The sequence below is a fragment of the Panthera tigris genome, chromosome C2 (assembly GCF_018350195.1).
Source record: "Panthera tigris isolate Pti1 chromosome C2, P.tigris_Pti1_mat1.1, whole genome shotgun sequence".
In the NCBI taxonomy this organism is placed as follows: Eukaryota; Metazoa; Chordata; class Mammalia; order Carnivora; family Felidae; genus Panthera; species Panthera tigris.
In genome coordinates, this window is record NC_056668.1 from 149,580,748 (window position 1) to 149,600,700 (window position 19,953).

The following is a 19,953-nucleotide window of genomic DNA, read 5'->3' on the forward strand; positions in this document are numbered from 1 at the left end:
GAAAAACGACTGTTAACAGGATTCCTCTCAGGCTTTATTTCTTTTTGGCCTCCATTCCTGGAGAAAAGGTTTTTCGAAAAACCAGCAAAGGGAAGATAAAAATAATCTGTACAAACCTTCAGCGCTGCTCTCTTAGCTTAGGCTTCCTGAACGGTTTGAAAGATAGAGTCTAGCAACCACCACAAAAGGCCCTAATGATTCTCTGTGTTTAATGCGTCCTTTAATGCTTTCCTCCCTCGTCTCAGTGGCTGGCATATTTTTAGATAAGACATGGCCATAGACTTTATTGAAAATACAACAATGTAAAATAATGATGGCGAAAAAGCTCCAGAATGAGACGGATGAGATCTTTTTTCCTTCCCTCTTTCTCGTGGATAAAAAGCATTTACCTGTGTCAGCAAAGGGTTGGAAAAAATCTGCCTTTAGATAGAAGGAAAAAAAAAAACAACAAACACGAGCCTTTTTTTGGAGGATACGCTGTTCATATTCTGACAACGATTTCTTTTTACTGGCTGGTCTAATAGAACTGAAGAATATAATTTCTCATTCTAATTACATTGGTTGTCTTAACTGTATAAAAACAGCGAAGGTAGAATTAGTCCTTCAGCCTTCCTGGGAGAGAAGCCCGTGCTTTCCTGACTCTCCCAACACATCAAGTTCTGGAACTGGTGTGAGTAGAATTTTGGAGTAGGAGAGCAGGGGAGTGGAGGGCATACCTCAGAGTACAGACTAGTCTATGTGATCAAACAAAGAGGACTTTCTGACGTTTTAATTGTTAGGGGGAGACGATCCAGAATCTTTGATTTCTAGGGATCTAGAATTAATATGTCCACAACACGCAGAAATACTTTGGTCTTTTTTTTTAAATGTTAATTTATTTACTATTTTGAAGGGGGAGAGGGGCAGAAAAAAGAGAGACAGAGAGAGAGACAGAGAGAGAGAGAGAGAGAGAGAGAGAGAGAGAGAGAATCCCAAGCAGGCTCCATGCTTTGGGCACAGAGCCCGACTCAGGGCTCGAACTCACCAACTGTGAGATCACGACCTGAGCCAGAATCAAGGGTCGGACACTTAAGTGACGGAGCCACCCAGGGGCCCCAATACTTTGGTCTTCTCAGCACATCCGACAGCCCAGTGGGGATGCTGGCACGGGGTAACTCAAACTTAACAGAATCTTTGGTATTTAGCCTCCTACTTCTGATCCTCATTGGGGCCAGATAGTTAAGCAACTTTCTTGGTCCCAGTTGAGTGTGGCTGGTGTCGGGGGCCTCCCAGCCCGGCCTCCTTCCATCCCACCAGCCCCGCCAAGACTCCCAGAGCAGAGCACCGCCCACGTACCTAGAATATCGAAGCACGCCCCGCTCTCCAGCCGGTGTTTCCTGTACAGGTTCTTCAAGACCTTAGCACTGCCGAAGCGTTTGAAGCGACTCTTCACGTTATTGTAGAACCATTCCAGAGACTGGGTCCTCAGAAGCCTGCGGAAAACACAGAATTAGAAAACAAAATCAGAATTAAAAACCGGAGTGATTAAAATGGTGGGTGGCCAAAGGTGCCGTGATACTCCGCAGCTCCTTCCATCAAGACGTGGAGCTGCCTTCTCCACTCTTGAGTCCGGGCTGGTGCGCGTGTGTGACTTGTTCGGACCGCGGAGATGGGTGGGTGTGATACTGCAGATCTTGAGCCTTACGGTGACCTCTCTTGCCGCTCCTGGAGACCCTGCACCCCGTGACCACGCGAGCAAGCCCAAGCTGGCCTTCGGGGTGCCCACGGACACTTGGCCCAGATCACCCCTTCCGCCTCAGGCAATGACCAGCCCATCTCAGACAGGTGAGCGAGGGAAAAGGTGACAGGGACCTGGCGAGTGACAAGAGTGATAGCAGCCAGGAGGACAGCAGCGAGGATGAGGTCTAGGCCACCCGGACAAAGAGATATTCAGCAGCGGTGTGGATTCAGAAGATGAAACAGCTGACTCTGGTGATGAGGACACAGGCCAGCCTGTGGCAGTGACGGGGGGTGGCCAGGGGAGCTGCAGCCACAGCCAGAGCCACAGTACCAGTCTCACCCCCAGGGGCAGTGAGCACTCAGCCCAGGAGGCTGGCAGTGAAGCCACAGCTTTGGATTCCAGGCACAGTGACCGAGTCCCAGGGCCCCCGGGACTGGCGCAGACACGATTACTGTGCACAGAAACGCATGTTTCCAGCGGTCTCTTTGTGAGCCCTCCGCCTTGTTCGTTTTCCTCCCCTCCTCCAAACCTTGGCTGTTATTAAAGCCAGTCTCTCTTTAAACAAATAAACAATTGACTGGAGATGCATGAGTGGCCTGCAGAAGGACCAGGAGAGCAAGCATGCACCTGAGTCCATCCAAACAGCAAGTGGATAAATGCTGGCCATTTTAAGCCACTGACTGATACACCTGCTTAATAGCAGACTTTGTACGTGATACTCCTGTTGCACTGACAACACCTCTCACTCAGCACGAGAGAGACAAGATTCTCCAGCCACTTATGCATTCAGCTGGGAGCACGGAGGGAAAGCAGTTTCTTGGGCAGTGCTGGAACGGTGGGTCCAGAACACTGACAAGATGCTTCTCTCTTTTTTTAATTTTTAAAAAAATTTTTAAGAAAGTTTATTTATATTTGAGAGACAGAGCTTGAGCGGGGAAGGGGCAGAGAGCGGAGGAGACACAGAATCCAACGCAGGCTCCAGGTTCCGAGCTGTCAGCACAGAGCCTGTGCACGATCGTGAGATCATGACCTGAGCCGGAGCTGGACGCCCAACCGACTGAGCCACCCCGGGCGCCCCTCTTTTTAAAATTTTTTAAAGTTTATTTATTTATTTTGAGAGAGAGCAAGACAGCGAGCAGGGGAGGGGCATAGAGAGAGGGAGAGAGAATCCCAAGCAGGGTCTTCCACCACCAGGACAGAGCCTGATGAGGGGCTCAAAGTCACGAACCGCGAGATCATGACCTGAGCCAAAACCAAGAGCCGGATGCTTAACTGACTGAGCCACCCAGGTGCCCCCAAGATGCTTCTCTTTTTCGCTTGATGACATATTTCTAAGGCCCTTCCATTTCAAGAATAGCTTTTATTGTTACTTTTATTATGAACGTAATAACACATACTCACTTTAGAGAATTCAGAAAAGCGAAACGAACATAAAGGCCTCTAATTCAATGGATGAACAAGCACATCTGTATCTACTCTTCCTCCCCAGATGCCAGTAAAATGGGAGAAGATACCCAAAGGGAAAAATCTACACAAACAAAGAACAGGGGTGAGAGCAAAACACCAGAGATTTTGACATATTTCTGGAAAATCGAAAGTGGATGATAGCATGAACGTAAGAGAGAATTCTGTCCTCCAGACAGGTACAGGATCTGGGCCTCCTGGACCGAGGGGTCCAACTTGGAGCTGGCTTGTGCCAAGAGTAGCACTGGTTGTGAGAAGGAACTCAGAAAGCTGATCTAATAGCTGCATACACAACAGTGAGGCCTCTCGGTCTCCATCCCAATTCCTAATCAAATGGACAACTGGTCCAGGGATGCTTTGTCCTTAGGCCCCAAACTGAAAACAGTCCTGTAATAAAATTGGACTATCTACTTGAAGAAGACTAGGGCTTGAATACAAGGGTCACACCTGGGAGTGAAACCTTCCTTGGGCAGCTTTGGAGGAGCGCGCCCCCCCCCCCCCCGCCAACACCTGCCCACCAGATCCTGTCCATCTACCTGAAGATGGGCCTGGCCGACAAACTTGGGAGTTGTCAGTCAGCACATCACCCCCTGTTCAAAGGACAGGTCTGCTGGGAATACTAGCCTATCCATGTTAGTCATCTTTATTAATCAGCCAAGTCCTTTGTTAAAAAATATGAATAGACAACCAGAGATCACTAGAAATTTGAAACAATCCAATGGATTGGGAAAGAAGGACCAAGAGAAACTAAGAGAGAACTTTTCAAAAGAGAAATGAAGGTAATCTAGGGTAATGAAAATCGCTCTAAACATTCTAATAAATAACAGTGATTTGAAACGACACTGTATCCCATCCATATAACAAGACTACGTGGTGTGAAAAGTAAGTAATCAGGCAATAATAGTTTCTTGGACACAGAACCTATGATCGGTGAAATCTTCCCGAATGCACAGCAAGAATTCAAAAAGATAGGACTTATCGGAGAAAAAGGAACATGAGGATCAATTCAGTGGGCTCAGCATCTAACAGGATTCCAGGAAGGGAGAAGAGGAAAGAAAAAACATCAGACATATAACAGAATAAAAGGGGCCCAAGCTAAGAAAGGCAAAGGTATTTAGGTTAAGAGTCTACCAAAGGCCAAGCAGAATAAATTAAATACCAAACAAAATACAGGAGACAATCCTACCTACATACATCTAAGATTCAGACCCTCAAAAAGATGAGGCTTTGAAGGCTTCCAGACAGAAAAAAAGGGCATTTTTGCAAATGAACAAAAATATGAATGACATTAACATTTGAAATCTATAACACCAAATGCAAGGAGACAATGGAGCATGGGTTTCCTAAGCCCAGAGAAGAACTAACAGGAACTCAGAGTTCTATGCTCAAACTGTCATCGGAGGAGGGCCCAATAAATATATCTTCAGCCATGCAAGATCTCAGAAAGTTTATGTGCTTTCTGGGAGGAAAAAAATTCTTAAACCATAGGAGAGTGAAAAAACCATCTAAGAAAGAGGAAATCATGGCCCTCTAGAAAGAGGGAGTCAGTGCAGGGATCCAATGGGCAGAAGTCTCAGGTGCCAGCTGCACAGCAGGTATGAAAGGCGGGCAGTGCAAACAGGCCATTCAATAAGCACATGATTAAGAGGCCAAATGAATGTAGAGAGATGCTGAAGAAGGAGGCACATCTTTCTTTTGGCAATAAGAATAAAGAGAGATAATTAGAAGCCCCAGGGAAAACAAAACCAAAACTAAAACAGCAGCTCTAGAAAGCGATGGTCTAATCAGGAAGCACATTCAAGGCCGTCAGATTCTGCCAACTAACGAAGCAGAAGAAAAGAGGCAAACGGCTCGTGGCCCAGGTTCGTGGCCAAGGATCACATTTCCTTCTCTCTGCAGACTTCACGACAAGACTTTGGTCTATAGCAAATTGTATATATTGTATTACATATATAATATATGCATTATAATTTTATATGTATAATGAAAACACCATTTTACTTTTCACACTCTATTTATAGACAAAGCATGAAAGGCCCTCCCTGTCAAGACATTTGCATTTTTGGCTGAAGGCGAAACCAAGTCATCAGCTGGCCTGAAAGGAAGCCCGGATGCAGAGAGAGGCAGGAACAACACAGAAGGCTCACAGAGGCTAACTTCCTCATCTTGCACAGTGGGGTCCAGACCGGCTTCTCGAATATATGGACAACAATCACGGTTTAAATATGTCATGTAAAGTGACAGAGGTCACCGGGTTTTAATAAAACTTTGGGGGGAGGGGAAAGAGGTAGCAAGGACGTGGGCCAGGCATGAAAGTCTAAAGTTGACGAATCAAGAAATGGTAAGATCAACACGTTAGTTTGAATTTTAGCAGTAACCCCAAGGAATGTTTACAGGTGACTGCTTGGGGCATTGGGACTTGGCATGTTGCTGGGGGCATGAGATCCTTTAACTTTCATATCATTTTATATTGCTTAAATTCTTTTTTAACCAGGTACATGCATTAACGTAAAAGCACTGAAATAAAAACAAAAGGGGCGTCTCGGTCAGGTGGGTGGCTCAGTCAGTTAAGGGTCCAGCTCTTAATTTCAGCTCAGGTCGTGATGTCACAGTCATGAGCTCGAGCCCCACGTTGGGCTCTGTGCTGGTCGTGGAGCCCGCTTAAGATTCTCTCTCTCCCTCCCCCTCTGACCCTCTCCCCAGCTCATGCTCTCAATCTCTCTTTCTCTCTCTCTCAAAAAAAAAAAAAACCACACATAAGTAAAAGAAGATTTTTTTAAAAAATCACCCCAAAGTCTTACCACTGCAACTTGACATCTGAAGTGTTTGTTATGGACTGAAAGTCTATATCCCCACAAAAGTCCTATGTTGAAACCGAATCCCCGATGTGATGTTACCTGCGGGTGGGGGGCTTTGGGAGGTGGGGCCCTCATGAACGGGATGGTGTTACTATAAATGAGACCCTAGAGCGCTTCGTCCCCTCTCCTACCGTGTGAGGACACAGAGAGAAGCCGGCCGTCTATGAGCTGGGAGGCGGCTCCTGGCCAGACACCAAGTCTGCCCGTGCCTTGATCTTGGCCTTCCCGGCCTCCAGGACTGTGAGAAATACGTTCCTGCTGTTTAGAAGTCACTCAGTCTGCGGCATTGTAGGATAGCCGCTGGGAACAGGTGGTATGTATGGGCGTGTATGTGTGTGCACACGTGTGTGCATGCGTGCCTAACGCAACACACATGGGGAAGACAGTGTCGGTCTCAAGTCTGTTGGTGCAGAAGGGGCCCCAGGGCCAGTGTCGCTCTGAGGGACCACGTTTAAGAGGGAGGAAGCTCCTCCCCCTTCCGATAAAGCCCAGCCGACAAAAGCTGTGGGGCAGCATCAGTGCAGCCACCAAGAGTACCCAGGAGGCAGTGAGGGTGGCAGTGGAGGGGCACCCCTCCTAAAAGGCTCAGGACTTCACTGAAGAGAAGTTCTGGACGGGCTTGCTCCTGAGCACATGCGAGGGACCTCCAGTACAGGTAATATGCACACTGTCTTTTCTTAATTTGTTTTTAACGTGTATTCATTTTTTGAGAGAGAGAGAGAGAGAGAGAGAGAGAGAGAGACAGAGAGAGAGAGAGAGAGAGACAGAGCCTGAGTGGGGGAGGAGACACAGAATCCAAAGCAGGCTCTGCCAGCACAGAGCCCGACGCGGGGCTCGAACTCACGAACCGTGAGATCATGACCTGAACTCACGAACCGTGAGATCATGACCTGAGTCGAAGTCTGACGCTTAACTGACTGAGCCACCCAGGCGCCGCCCCCCCACCCCCACCCCGACACCGTCTTTTAACAAACATGGGATCACAATGACTTCGATCCTGCAGATGCCTGCAGAGCTCAGTCTGTCACTTCATTCAAGTCTCGGCACAAACGTCACCCCCTTGTGAGGCCCTGCCTGGCCACTTTGGCTAGAATACCACGACCACACCAACACGTCTTGTATCGGTCTCCTTTTCTCTCTCCATTTCCCCATAGAGTACTTCTTTGCCCCTCATGCGTCATTATATATAATTGTATAGAGTTACTTACAAGTTAATATGTTGATGCATTAATTAATGATTGTTAAATTGTTCATGATTTCTTTCTCCTTTCCAACAGAACGTAATAAGCTCATGGGAAACAGGGTTTTTTTTTCCCACTCCTGTATCCTAAGTGCCTAGACCCACCGTGTGCACACAGAGGACCCTCAATAAAATCCGGTGAGTGAGGGACACACACTGTGTTAACCTACTGTTTTCTTGCTATTCCTGATTGAGTTCAATGTCCTTAACCAGTCTTCCCCCACGGCACCTTTGGCAGTCCCAGGGTTCTCCGCGGTTTGGATGCAGCCTGCTTTACGTAACTGATCTCCTATCTTCGGACGCAGAATTTTTCCCCATTTTGTTTTCTATTAACAACAATTCTAAGACACGTATGTTGGTGGCTATGGTTTCACACAGCCACGATTGTGGATTCTGGAAGCGGAATCACTGGGCTCACAGATATCAATCTTTCATAAAGTTTGTACCAGAAAGCTTGCTCCTCGCCTGGGCGTGAGATTCTAAAATCCTCAAAGTGGCCTCACATGGAAAAGAAAGCCCCAGAGGAGTGGCTGACGGCTCCGTGCAAAGCCCACCTGTGGTCCCTACGTGCAGCCCAGGAAGGAAAGCGAGCATCACCTCCTCTGCACTCCGGTTTGACCCCCAAGAGGGCATTTAGAGGCTGGTCTCCACTGAGGGGAAAAAAGCAGCTATCCAACAGCACGTACCAAATGTCTCATCCCTTTTATTTAAAACTGCATTATATCACCCGTATCATCGCTATTAAAACAAATGGACACGGTTATGCGAGTGCTTGTTCCGTCTCAGGCACTGTGCCAAAAGCTTTCCTCGAATCCTTTTACTTAATTCACAGAGCATAGCACGGGGAGTTAAGACCATGCGTGCTGAGGCAGGTTGGGACGGGCCCAGGGATTTGCTACCTGTGTGGGTGCTGAGCAAATTCCTGTCTGTGAGCCTCAGTTTTTTCGTCTATAAGATGGGGATGACAGTAACCACCTCGTAAGGCGGTTTGAGGATTAAATGATAGAACACAAGCAGTAAGTTGCCTGGCGAAATGTGATTTCTTAAGACAGCTCGGGGATTTCTTAAGACAGGCTCGGGGATTTCTTAAGACAGCTCCACAAGGGCGAGCCTCATTGGGATAGATGGTTAAGTCGAGATGTAGTAAGATTGACTGTGTCGCCCAAAGGAGCAAAGCGCGTCAGCAGGGATTCAAAACGGGAGCTCAACCATGCAGATGTGCTCGCCACGGGCATTCAAAGGGAAGAGAGATTGGCTCTCCTTAGTGTATTTTCCTGTAGCGTTTTAATTCACTACAAAGAATAATAACTGTCATTTAGTTTAGCATCTGTCACTTTTATCCAAAACCCATACAGCTATTTTCAGAATAAACACTAACACGGCAGACAGGAGAAAAAGTACAGAAGACTTTGTCCTTGGAAACCATAACATCTGGGCTTACGATTTATTTGATAGCTTTAAAAGCACAAACGGAATGTGACTCTAGAAATGTTCTCCAGGCCACATCCCCGGTGCACTGCCCTGCTCTCCGAGCCGTCGACCGTCACAAAGGACCTGTTGGTGGCTCAGCAATGTGGCTGAGGGTCCACAATGGTACTGTTGGGGGACAGTTTTACTGTGCTCCACATTCCTTTGACCAAAGGACATTCCCTGTCCTTTTGGGACACTCACCCTTCCCTCCTAGCGGAGGGTAAGTTGTTCTGGAAAACCTAGCGCCCCTTCCCCTCGCCCCCCCCCCCCAACACCGCCCTGGTCAGCATGCGGGTGGTCACACGACACAGACCAGCGAACCCAGGTCAAGATGGAGGTTTTTGCTGCTGCTCTTGGAAAGCGGGGCGCTGCCTTCCTGCCGGGCTGGCCCCACAGAGGAAGGAAAGCCCAGAACTGCTGGGGCCAGCCCGCCCATCACTTGGGGGGATACCTGTGGTCTTCTGGACAGAAGCAGATCTGATGTTGGAAAGGGACAGGATCCTGCTGCTACACTTCGAACACGTGTATCTCCTCAAGCCCAAGGTCAAGCCCTGGACTCGTCTATTACATGAGCCGGTAATTTCCCTCTTTTACACCTTTTGGAATTGGTTTCCCTTACTGGCAACCAAGAGTCTTCATACCTCAAGTATACAAAAGGATGAGCTCTTTCCTCCACGATTGCACCCAAACTTTTGGCATTCAGAAGCACGTTAATGACGTCTACAGTGGAAGCCCCAGTGTGCTCAAGTCTTGGAGTGGGACCAGGGCACCGCCCTGGGCTGCTGGGAGGTGGGAGGCCGGCACCGAATCCTGGGAGAATGACTGTCCAAACCACAGCCTGATTTGGGAGCAGAAAGCTTTTCTCTTACAAAGTGATGTGTTTTAGACTATGTTTTGACTTAGCGTTACCGTGGAGAGCTTTCCTGGAAGTCAGGCAAGGCTCGGTCAGGATGACCTTCATTTCATATTAGCACTCTTATTTCACTTATGTAAAATCTCAGGGCCCAGAGGAAACTCATGGGACGCACGTGATTCGTGGGGGAGGGGTGTGGGGAGGGGGCTGTGAGGATGCCAGCACCAGCGGGGACTGGGTAAATGTGCTCCTGGGGGCTCCCTGGTCTCAGGGAGGCTGGAGACCTCAGGGTAGTCCGGTCTCCAGCCTCCGCCCGAACGGACACGACTGCAGGCAAGAGCGGACGGGAAGGAAGGAACCTCGTGTCGGCATCCTGCTCCAGTGGAAGGCAGAATGGAATCCTGTGCGTGCATGTGGACTCCTTCACTTGTCCACTCACCCATTCTTTAATTCCCTCGCTATTTCTTGCGTGCCCCCTGGGGCAGGCACCGTGCCAGGGATATCGGCGGTCACACACAGATAAGGCGGCTACCCCTCAGTGCTGCCAGACTAATCTCAAAGAGTGCCAGGTGCCATGAGATGGGATCAAAAGGAAGCCAAAGGTGTCTCAGGAGTGGCCGGACATAGGCTTTGGCTTCTGGATTATTCCCACCGGTGGATGCGACACTGCATGTGGAGGAGAGGAGACGTAGGCAGGGGTGGGAGCCACCCTCCTGGTGACGAGGCTTGCCAACAGCTTCCCAACCCGGAACTGTCCAGAGGGACCCTGCTTGACTTCCCTGGCTTATTCTGTAAACGATCCCGAGTTATCCCTAAGGATGTTTGCACAGCGATTCTCAGCACGCTGTAGTTTCCCCAACTTAAGTGTGAACGTTTCTTTAAATACTAAAGAGTTTTAAAAGTCAGCAGCGAACCTTTCAACTTCAGCAATACAACATAGGCAGAATTGATGACTTTTGGTCCTGGGAGCTACTTCGTCCTCTGGAAAATGTGATATTAATGGTACCTCGCAAGGCTGGAGGGAGAATTAAATAACTCAGCCCAGGGTGCTCAGAGAAAGGGCAGGCCCACGGTGCCAGCTGAGTCTGATGTGAGTGGACACATCTTTGGGGCATGGCCTCCCACGTCCGTATTCACTAAACGCTGCAAACGCGTGATCCCGTGTGGGGCATGTGCTTTGATGGGGATGATGGCACTATCTATTGGCAGGAGGGTTTCCCCCCAGATGCACCTGCTCTTGGAGATGCTGATAAGCCCTTCCCCATCGTCCCTTCCTACTCCGCTCCCATGTTGCAATGAGAGATGTTACCGACAAGGCAGAAAACAAGACTGGGCACGACAAACTACTTAGGTGATGCAACTAAGCATATGGCACAGGGGTCTGCCTGGACTGTCCTCCAAGACCTCATAGACCTGTCAGGACAAGAAGGTGCCCAAGGGCCCGAGGCCATGGGTGTGGCCACCTTACTATGAAGCTCCCGAAGGAGTGACTGAGTGCTGGGCCCCAGGACAGGCTGGGTGAGCCCCTCGAGTTACACTGGGGAAGCACAGCACTGTGGAAAGAGCTGTTGGAATTCAAGGGAAGCACAGTCCGAATTCTGGTTCTCCTGCCATCCTGCGAGGTCACTCCGCCTCTTGGTGCTTTGGCCCCCTCTGCAAAGTAGCCGGAGAGGTGACGTGACAAACAAAAGATGTAGCACGTGCCGATTGCGGCAAAAACCCACCTCAGGCAAGTCACTTAACCTCCCCCTGCCTCCGTTTCCTCACCTGTAAGATGGGGATAAGCACAACCATAGCGCGTAGGGAGCAGCTGACGGGCAAATCCAAGTTAAGTGCTCAGCCCTGACGCAACTCAACCGCTGTCCTCACTGAGTTCGAGGCGCTTCAAAAGAAGTGTATGTAGAGGAAGAGGGTCAGGTGTCCCACTCTGAGAGGGTGACAAGAGAGCGGGGTGTGACAGTGAGGGGGGGCAGGGTAGGCAGACAGGTCAGGAGCCCTGTTCCAGGCTGGACCGACAGCGGGAGGTAGGACGGAACGCCACCTCCCATCAGAAAGAAACATGAGCACCCCACCTTCACGGACGGAAGTGCCCAACTTCCTCCCCCGACCCCTAATGGTCTGTTCTGTCTTTGAGGAGACTGACGCTTCCTTATAAAGTGCTCGAAGGAGGAGTGCGTGTGTCCCCGATGGTCTGGCAGTTTCACTCTTGGAATCTCCCCAGAGAAGCACTCACAGGTGTCCTCAGGGGTATTCCCTGAAAAAAAAAAACTGTGAACAGCCTTGGCTCATTCATTCATTCCTTGTTCATTCACTCGCTCGTACATCAAATACAAATTCATTCGTGAGCACCCACCACACGCCAGGTGCTGGGGTGAGCACCGTATCCTGCAACGGACAAAATGGACAAGGTTTCAGACATTCTAGGTGGAGGAGACAGGAAGTGCAAAGGCCCTGGGGTCTGGTTTGCTTCCAATATCTGAACGATAATAACAAAGAGGTAACTGTCTGGAGGGGAGTGAACAAAGTGAGGAGTCTGTCAATGAGAGAATGGTTAAGTAAACTGCGGTTTATTCACTCCACAAAAGATTAAAAGATTACACAGTGATATTAAACGGATGAGCCAGATCTACCCTTATCAACATGTTTAATCTATAAAACAAACTTCAGAACCCTATGGGCCGATCATGCCATTAACGTAAGTTGGAAGCATCACATAAAGTGACTATGTATAGTCATATATATAGTTATATATATGTTGCAAAAGTGAATTATCTATATGGGAACAATGTGTCCAATTTCAAGGACAGAAGGGTTTGGAGTCAGAGAGGGCTCACAATGGAGCTTCAACAGAGTCAGTAATATCTCATCTCCATAAAATCTGTTCTTTTTTTTTTAATGTTTATTTGTTTTGAGAGAGAGAGAGAGAGAGAAAGAGAGGGGTTGTGAGCAGGGGAGGGGCAGAGAGAGAGAGAGAGAGAGGGAGAGGATCTTAAGCAGGCTCCACACAGCCAGTACAGACCCGGATGCAGGGCTCGAACTCACAAACTTTGAGATCATGACCTGAGCTGAAATCAAGAGGTGGACACTTAACCAACTGAGCCACCCAGGCGCCCCACCGTAAAACCTGTTCCGGCGGGGTCCACGAGGGCTGCCCCATCAGGACGGACACGACTGGCCCATGGGTGTCTTTGTAGCCTGCCGGGAACTTTTGGAGTAGGCCTGGAGCAGTCCACAGTATAAACACAAGAAAGCCCAGCAGAATCCACAACACATATCTTGCCACCTATCGTCCTCATTCTTAATAAAACCTCACCCAACCTCTTCATCTGTTCTCTAAGCACAAACCTTTATTGGAGCACTTTCCGGCGCTGTTTTCATAAATTATTTTAGGACCTGTCATCACTGCTAAGTTAAGTGTCCACTAAGAGAAGAAGCCTCTGCAGACACACTTCACAGTTTGCACTATGATGCCGCGTCTCCTAAGATGATCTCCGCGAAGAGAACAAGAATATATTGCTTCGGGTTTTCTTTCCTTTTTTTTTTTTTTTTTTGTAAACCCCAACCATAACCGGCTCTTAAGTTGTTATCTTTCCCGGCTTCGAAGGAGGGTTCTTAGTCTGCGGGTGGATGAATTCTTGTTTTTCTGGTTGACTCAACAGACATCACTTTCTTTAAATCTCCCTCGTGCCCTGCACTGCAGATCTCATGCCGTCTACCTTCCTCCTCATGCTACCACCGTAGGCACCCCCCCAGCACAAGCTCTACGTTCTCCCCAGCACGGAAAACTGTGTGGGCTGCACAGTGACCTCTGACCCCACGCCATCGGCCCCTCAACGTTTGCTAATCCCCACCATGAACCAATGGTCCATGAGCCACAGGAGTCTCCCCACGGCTGTGTGTCAGCCCCAACAAAACCCAATTTGCCACCAGGCCCCAAGGAAGGAGGGCTGGTCTGGGATGGGAGAATGTGTCCACGTCCAGACCGGACCGCTAGCCCATGCTGTGTGACGTCACAGGCTCAGCCGCTGGACACCGTGCCCGTCTCTGCGCATGGCCCCGGTGTAGCTCGGGGTCGGGTGAAGATTCTGCACCATCCCTGGGGACAGCCTGCGGTGGTTCAACCCTCTTGGACGGCCCGTGTTCCAACCAGGAAGGAAGGGCTGGATGGCAACCTCATGCACCCAGGGTCGGGCTTCCTGAAGAGGTCTGTCTGGTGCCAGACTCTCTGGGGGGTCAACACCCAGAGGGAACCGGGGTTTCTTCTTGGTCTAGCCCTGGCCCAGGAAGATATCTAACTGTGGTCTTATGGTTTCCACTCCCCCAGCTGCGGGGCTTCTGGGAAATTGGTCTGCCACCCAAGTAGTCTAGCTCTGGACGTATTAAAGTGTGACAGAGTCTGGTTCTCAAAGTCACAGGTGGGCACAGAGAAGGGCTAGGAGAGGAGGCAGCTGCAGTCAGAGCTGAGCACCTCCGGGTCCACAGCCACGGGGCCCAATCTTTTCAGTCTGAAAAGTGGGGGGAGGCGGGGGGTAAGTACATTTGTTTGGGAAACTCGTGTGTTTTTTTTAAGTGTATTTATGTATTTTGAGAAAGAGAGAGCAGACGAGGGGCAGAGAAAGAGGGAGAGAGAGAGAATCCCAAGTAGGCTCCACACTGTCAGCACAGAGCCTGATGCAGGGCTCAAACCCACGAACCGTGAGATCATAACCTGAGCCGAAATCAGGAGTCAGACACTCAACCGAAGGAGCCCCCAGGCGCCCAGGGGAACATCTGGGATGACAACGGGGCACCCGCTTGGAGTCAAGTTCTCTTCTGCGGCTAAAGTCCAACCAAAACAAAAGATGGAGCTCCTTTCCTGCAGCTACGGAGAATCAGCAACCTATTTTCTGCATTCTTTAAAGCCTTTTCCCCCATTTTCTCTCCGCCCTGTCTCATTATCCTGTGTCATGATGTCTTTACTAATTCCCCACTTAAGGAAGGCATCAGGGAGAAACTGGCAGTTCCATAGTCATTAAGGAAACTGGTCTCTTAAAAATGATATAAGCCCAGTTTAAATGGATTTTTGCCATCATTTATCGAGAGCCTCCTCAATCCAGGCTTTTTCAAATGGAATCTTTTTTTGCACGGAGAGAATTCTTGCTGCTGTGTCTAGAAACTCAGAACAGCCCCTTCCCACAAAGTAGAAGATTTAGAGAAGTTCTCATTTAAAAAAAAAAAAAAATTAGGGGAGGGGCGCCTGGGTGGCTCGGTGGGTTAAGCGTCCGACTTCGGCTCAGGTCACGATCTCACGGTCCGTGAGTTCGAGCCCCGAGTCGGGCTGTGTGCTGACAGCTCAGAGCCTGGAGCCTGTTTCAGATTCTGTGTCTCCCTCTCTCTCTGACCCTCCCCCGTTCACACTCTGTCTCAAAAATAAATGAACGTTAAAAAAAAATTTTTTTTAAATTAGAGGGGCACCTGGGTGGCTCAGTTGGTTGAGCATCTGATTTTTGGTGTTGGCTCAGGTCATGATCTCGTGGTTTTGTGGGTTCGAGCCCCACACCGGGCTCTGCGCTGGCAACATGAAGCCTGTTTGGGATTCTCTCCCTCCCTCTCTCTCTGCCCCTCCCCTATTTGCACTCTTAAAATAAATAAACTTTAAATTATAAAAAAAATTAGGGATATTTTTCTAGCTAAGGGAAGCTTTAAGAAAGAAAAAAATATGGGGGCAGGGTAAACTTGACCTATAAGATATTAAAACAAATGCATAATAACTAAAATAGTGTGTTATATTAAACATATAAAGACAGGGGTGCCTGGTGGCTCAGTTGGTTAAATGTCCGACTTTGGCTCAGGTCATGATCTCATGGTTTGTGGGTTCGAGCACTACGTCGGGCTCTGTGCTGACAGCTCCGAGCCTGGGGCCTGCTTTGGATTCTGTGTCTCTCTCTGTCTCTGCCCCTCCCCCACTCATGCTCTGTCTCTATCTCAAAAATAAATAAACATTAAAAAAATATAATTACAAATAGGAAAGAAACCTGGAAGACAATGTATAAAATATAACTATTGATATCTCTGAGCAGTGATATTATGGGTAACTTTGATTTCTCAAACTGTGCAAACACATACTATTTATTTACTTATTTATTAATTAATTAATTTACTTATTTATTTTTGAGAGAGAAAGAGAGAATGGGTGCATGAGCAGGGGAGGGACAGAGGGAGAGAGAGAGAAACAGAAAGAGAGAGAGAGAGAGAGAGAGAGAGAGAGAGAGAGAGAGAGAGAATCCCAAGCAGGCTCTATACTCAGAGTGGAGCCCAACACAAGGGCTTGATCGCATGACCACGGGATCACCACCCGAGCTAAAATCAAGTCAGACATGCAACCAACTGAGCCACTCAGGCACCCCAAACGTATACTATTTTATAAACAGAAAAGAATGTACTGCGTCTTTATGAAGTTTCCAAGTAAAAGGCAGAGAGACCCTATTCCTCTATAGTATATTAAGAAGGTCTATGGCCATGGGGAAGAAAGGGTAGGCACTCCAGCCTACTCACTTCTGTGTGATATTGGGAAAGTCAGTAATTACTCTCTGTGAACCTCAGTGTCCTCTCATTTTAAAATGATGTTTACAAAATCTACTTCCCAGGTTGTGAAATGAAAGATAGCATCCCAAAGGTACATGGTAGGAATGTATCCACGAAGGAGAGGGACAGGCTGCAAGAAACGTGTTAAGGAAAAAGCTGAAAATACACAGATACATCTAGATCACAGAATATAAAATAAATTAGAAAAGTACAAAGCTTTGCTCACATGGATTCTAGATTCATGGCAGTTCACTATAACCTGGCGGCAGAAATAATCAACAAAAAAGCTACGTTCACTTAAAAAAATTTTTTTTAATGTTTACTTATTTTTGAGAGAGAGAGAGAGAGAGAGAGAGCGAGAGAGCATGATTGGGGGAGGGGCAGAGAGAGAGGGAGACACAGAATCCAAAGCAGGCTGAGCTGTCAGCACAGAGTCTGACACGGGGCTCGAACTCATGAACCTTGAGATCATGACCTGAGCCGAAGTCAGATGCTTAACCAACTGAGCCACCCAGGCACCCCTACATTCACTTTTTCTTTGGCAAGACAGGGGCTGTGATTCTCCACAATTCTTAAAAACAACTTTCGGGAGTTGTAAGGACCATCCATCTTTACGAAGTTTCGTTCAATTCAGGTATTTTTTGAGCCTTTTGCTGCGCTGAGTCCGGCAGAGGGTACTGTGCTTATAAAGGCGAGTAAAGCCCAATTACTGCTTCAAGGAGCTCACAGTTTAACAGGGAATGATACCTCCTGGCTTGGATGAGGAGGTTATAATGGTCACACAACCTGGTCACATAACCAGGAGAGGTAATATAAGAAGGGGATCAGGTTTGGGGGGAAGGTGGAAGTTCAATGAGGACACCTGAATTTGGGGCGCCCATTGCAACCCCAAGTGGCAACAGAAATCCGGACGAGAAGTATAGATTTGGGAATTCTTGGTCCATGGGTAGCAGTAAATAATTGATGTATCAGAGGCATAGATCTTCATCTGCTCTTACGGAGGAAAATGGAAACACGTTAGGTAATTTGCTGATTTGTCACTGAACCAGCACATCTGGGAACAGACTACAGACCCTATTCTTGGGTCAGTGTCTTGATGTCTGATCAGACTGTGTTTTCCTTCCAGAAATCCCGGTTCATGTTCTTACGGAAAATTAGGGTTTCTGCTTGAAAGTTTAAGCTAATAGAAAGCTCCATAAATCAAGGAATCAGAGGAAAACCTAAAAACGTTGTACTGTTTTGCTAAAGAACCCTCTACTTATCCCACTGTGAACACTAACACTTCAAGGCACTTATTGTGTAAGCAGCTGTCTACTTTGTTTTTTTTCTCTGACATGACTCAATTTGTAAACACGATGAAGTCTCGTTAGAAGACTAGAATCATAGCACAAGAGCAGCACTGAAATTACAATCACATGAAGCTTTGCCCAAGAATGCCAGACTGATTGTGGTTCATTGGACTAAAACAATATAATTGTGGGAAGCATGGAATTTGCCTACATAAAAACTGCTCAGATCCTGGCTGCTAGTGATGAAGCAAGTCTTCAGGCCCTCGGCCCCAGCACGGCAGGGCACTGCATAAACTGAGTTCACGCTGGGGGAAGACTGAGATCCTGTTATCTCTGCTTCCTGTATGGTCCCTGGGTGCCTTCTGAAGGCTTAAACGGAAATGCACAATCCCAGACCTCCACCCGCACCCTGAGACCTGCCCAATCAGAACACACATTTTGGCAAGATTCCCAAGTGACTACTCTGTTCCTCAAAGCCTGACAAGCACGTGCCTAGCACAATTAGCAGAGTGTTTTCTGAGACCACTTCATTCATTTTTCTTTTCAATTCTGACCACAACCCACTTACATAGACGGGAGACAGAGCAGCTGACTTGCCTCGCTCCTTCCCACTTTCCAAGGACAAAGAAGTGAGCTGGGTGATAAAAAAACAAAAACAAAAACAAAAACAAAAAACAAAAAAAGGAACAGAATAAATGACATCCCCAAATTTCAGGTGCATTCGTTCTAAGAAAATAAAATGCCAAAAATACTGTTGACACAAATGTAAATCATCATACGCAGCACGGTTCCTCCAAACAACCTACAACCAAATAAACAGTAGCGATTTTGTTTGTTCCTCCAAACAACCTACAACCAAATAAATTGATAACCATTAACCTAAACTAACATTTCTTTGTTGGTGAAAATTAAGAACAGTAGCGATTAAAACCCACGACCGGCTGAAGACAGTTTTGATGATGTCTGGAAAGGGAGGCATCCCCCCCTAAAACCTGTAAGGACGTCTGTGACCTTGAGCTGGGCTTTCGCTTGTGCAGGATGCAAAATGAGAAGCTTCAGCAAGCGCCAATGACACACTGAATAGCAGTAAAAGAGAAAGGGCTCCAGGCCTTTCAAACAGAGGGACTTGCATACAGGCAATTGGTTTCAGAGATAAGGAAACTGCTGAGACTCTAAACAGGGGACCGTGAGGGACTCTAGAAGCAAACAACAGAGGGAAGCTGCCGCCCCCCCAGGGCTGGAGGAGGCATTGCCAGGGGCAGAGTCTTGGAGCCAGGAGCTGGGGCCACCGAGGAAATGATGCCAGGGACAGATGGGGGAAATTACTGGTACCTGGTCTTCTCTTGACCTCCCGCCCTCCCATCTCCCTCCAGGCCTGCCATTGGCCAAGGTCAGAAGAGAGTCAGCCCATGATAAACAGAGCAGAGCAAGGAAGAGCCAGGATGCAGGGTCTGGGATCACACAGCCAATGACCGGGACACATGGAATGTTTATGAACACCAGACTCCAACGGCCCTTAATAATTCTCTTAGTAGGTTACCAGTAAGTAGCCTTAGCTTTTTTAAAAATTAAAAAAACATTTTAATGCTTATTTAATAAATAAATAGGGAAGGAGGAGAAGGAGAGAGAGGGAGAGGGGGAGGGGCAGAGAGAGAGAGAGGGAGACACAGAATCTGAAGCAGGCTCCAGGCTCTGACTTAGAGCAGAGCTCGATGTGGGGCTCGAACTCACGAACTAAGAGATCGTGACCTGGCCCGAAGTCGGATGCTCAACGGACTGAGCCACCCAGGTGCCCTTAAATTCTTTTTAATGTTTATTTATTTTTGAGAGAGAGAGACACACAGAGTGCTAGCAGGGGAGGGGCAGAGAGAGGGAGACACAAAATCCAAAGCAGGCTCCAGACTCTGAGCTGTCTGTACAGAGCCTGACACAGGGCTCAAATCCACGAACCGTGAGATCATGACCTGAGCTGAAGCTTAATTGACTGAGCCACCCAGGCACCACTAAGTAGCCTTGGTTTTAAGTTGAAATTTTAAGTCTGCAGAATTGTGACTCATTTGGCCACAAGAAGGGAAGAAAGAAATTATGTCTGGGGGTCGATTGGCAGCCATGTGCCCACAGAACATACCTTAGAACTTGCTGGTGTGGGGCAGACAGGGGGCTGGGTATTAGACTGGACATTAGCATTTACCACCTCTGTGGCCAAGGGCATGTTACTAACCTCTCTGGGTGCTGTGTTCTTCATCTGCAACCTGCAGCTGCCAATATTTATCTGGCAGAGTCTTACGAGGCATCACTGGCCCGATGGGCTCATGCATCTACCGTTACTTGAACACAGTAAGCACTAAGAAAATAGGTATTTAATCTCAGAAGAAACTACAAATTCACTAAATCTAAGTTCTGTCACAAGCAAGGCTTTTTCTCTAAAGAAGTCAAACAAAGAGCCACCCGCCCCCTATGTGGACCACAGTACAAGGTCAGCAGGAAGACCTGGG

General features: G+C 48.0%; 1 protein-coding gene across 2 annotated transcripts in view; it reads right to left on the reverse strand.

The window, feature by feature from the left end:
• Nucleotides 1-19,953, reverse strand: part of LOC102962809 (myosin VIIA and Rab interacting protein) — a 370,133-nt gene that overhangs the window by 97,693 nt on the left and 252,487 nt on the right. For both annotated transcript variants that reach the window (XM_042957165.1, XM_042957164.1), the window contains exon 4: nucleotides 1,336-1,472. In XM_042957165.1, coding sequence (XP_042813099.1) covers nucleotides 1,336-1,472 — 137 coding nt within the window. The remainder of the gene's footprint in view (nucleotides 1-1,335; nucleotides 1,473-19,953) is intronic.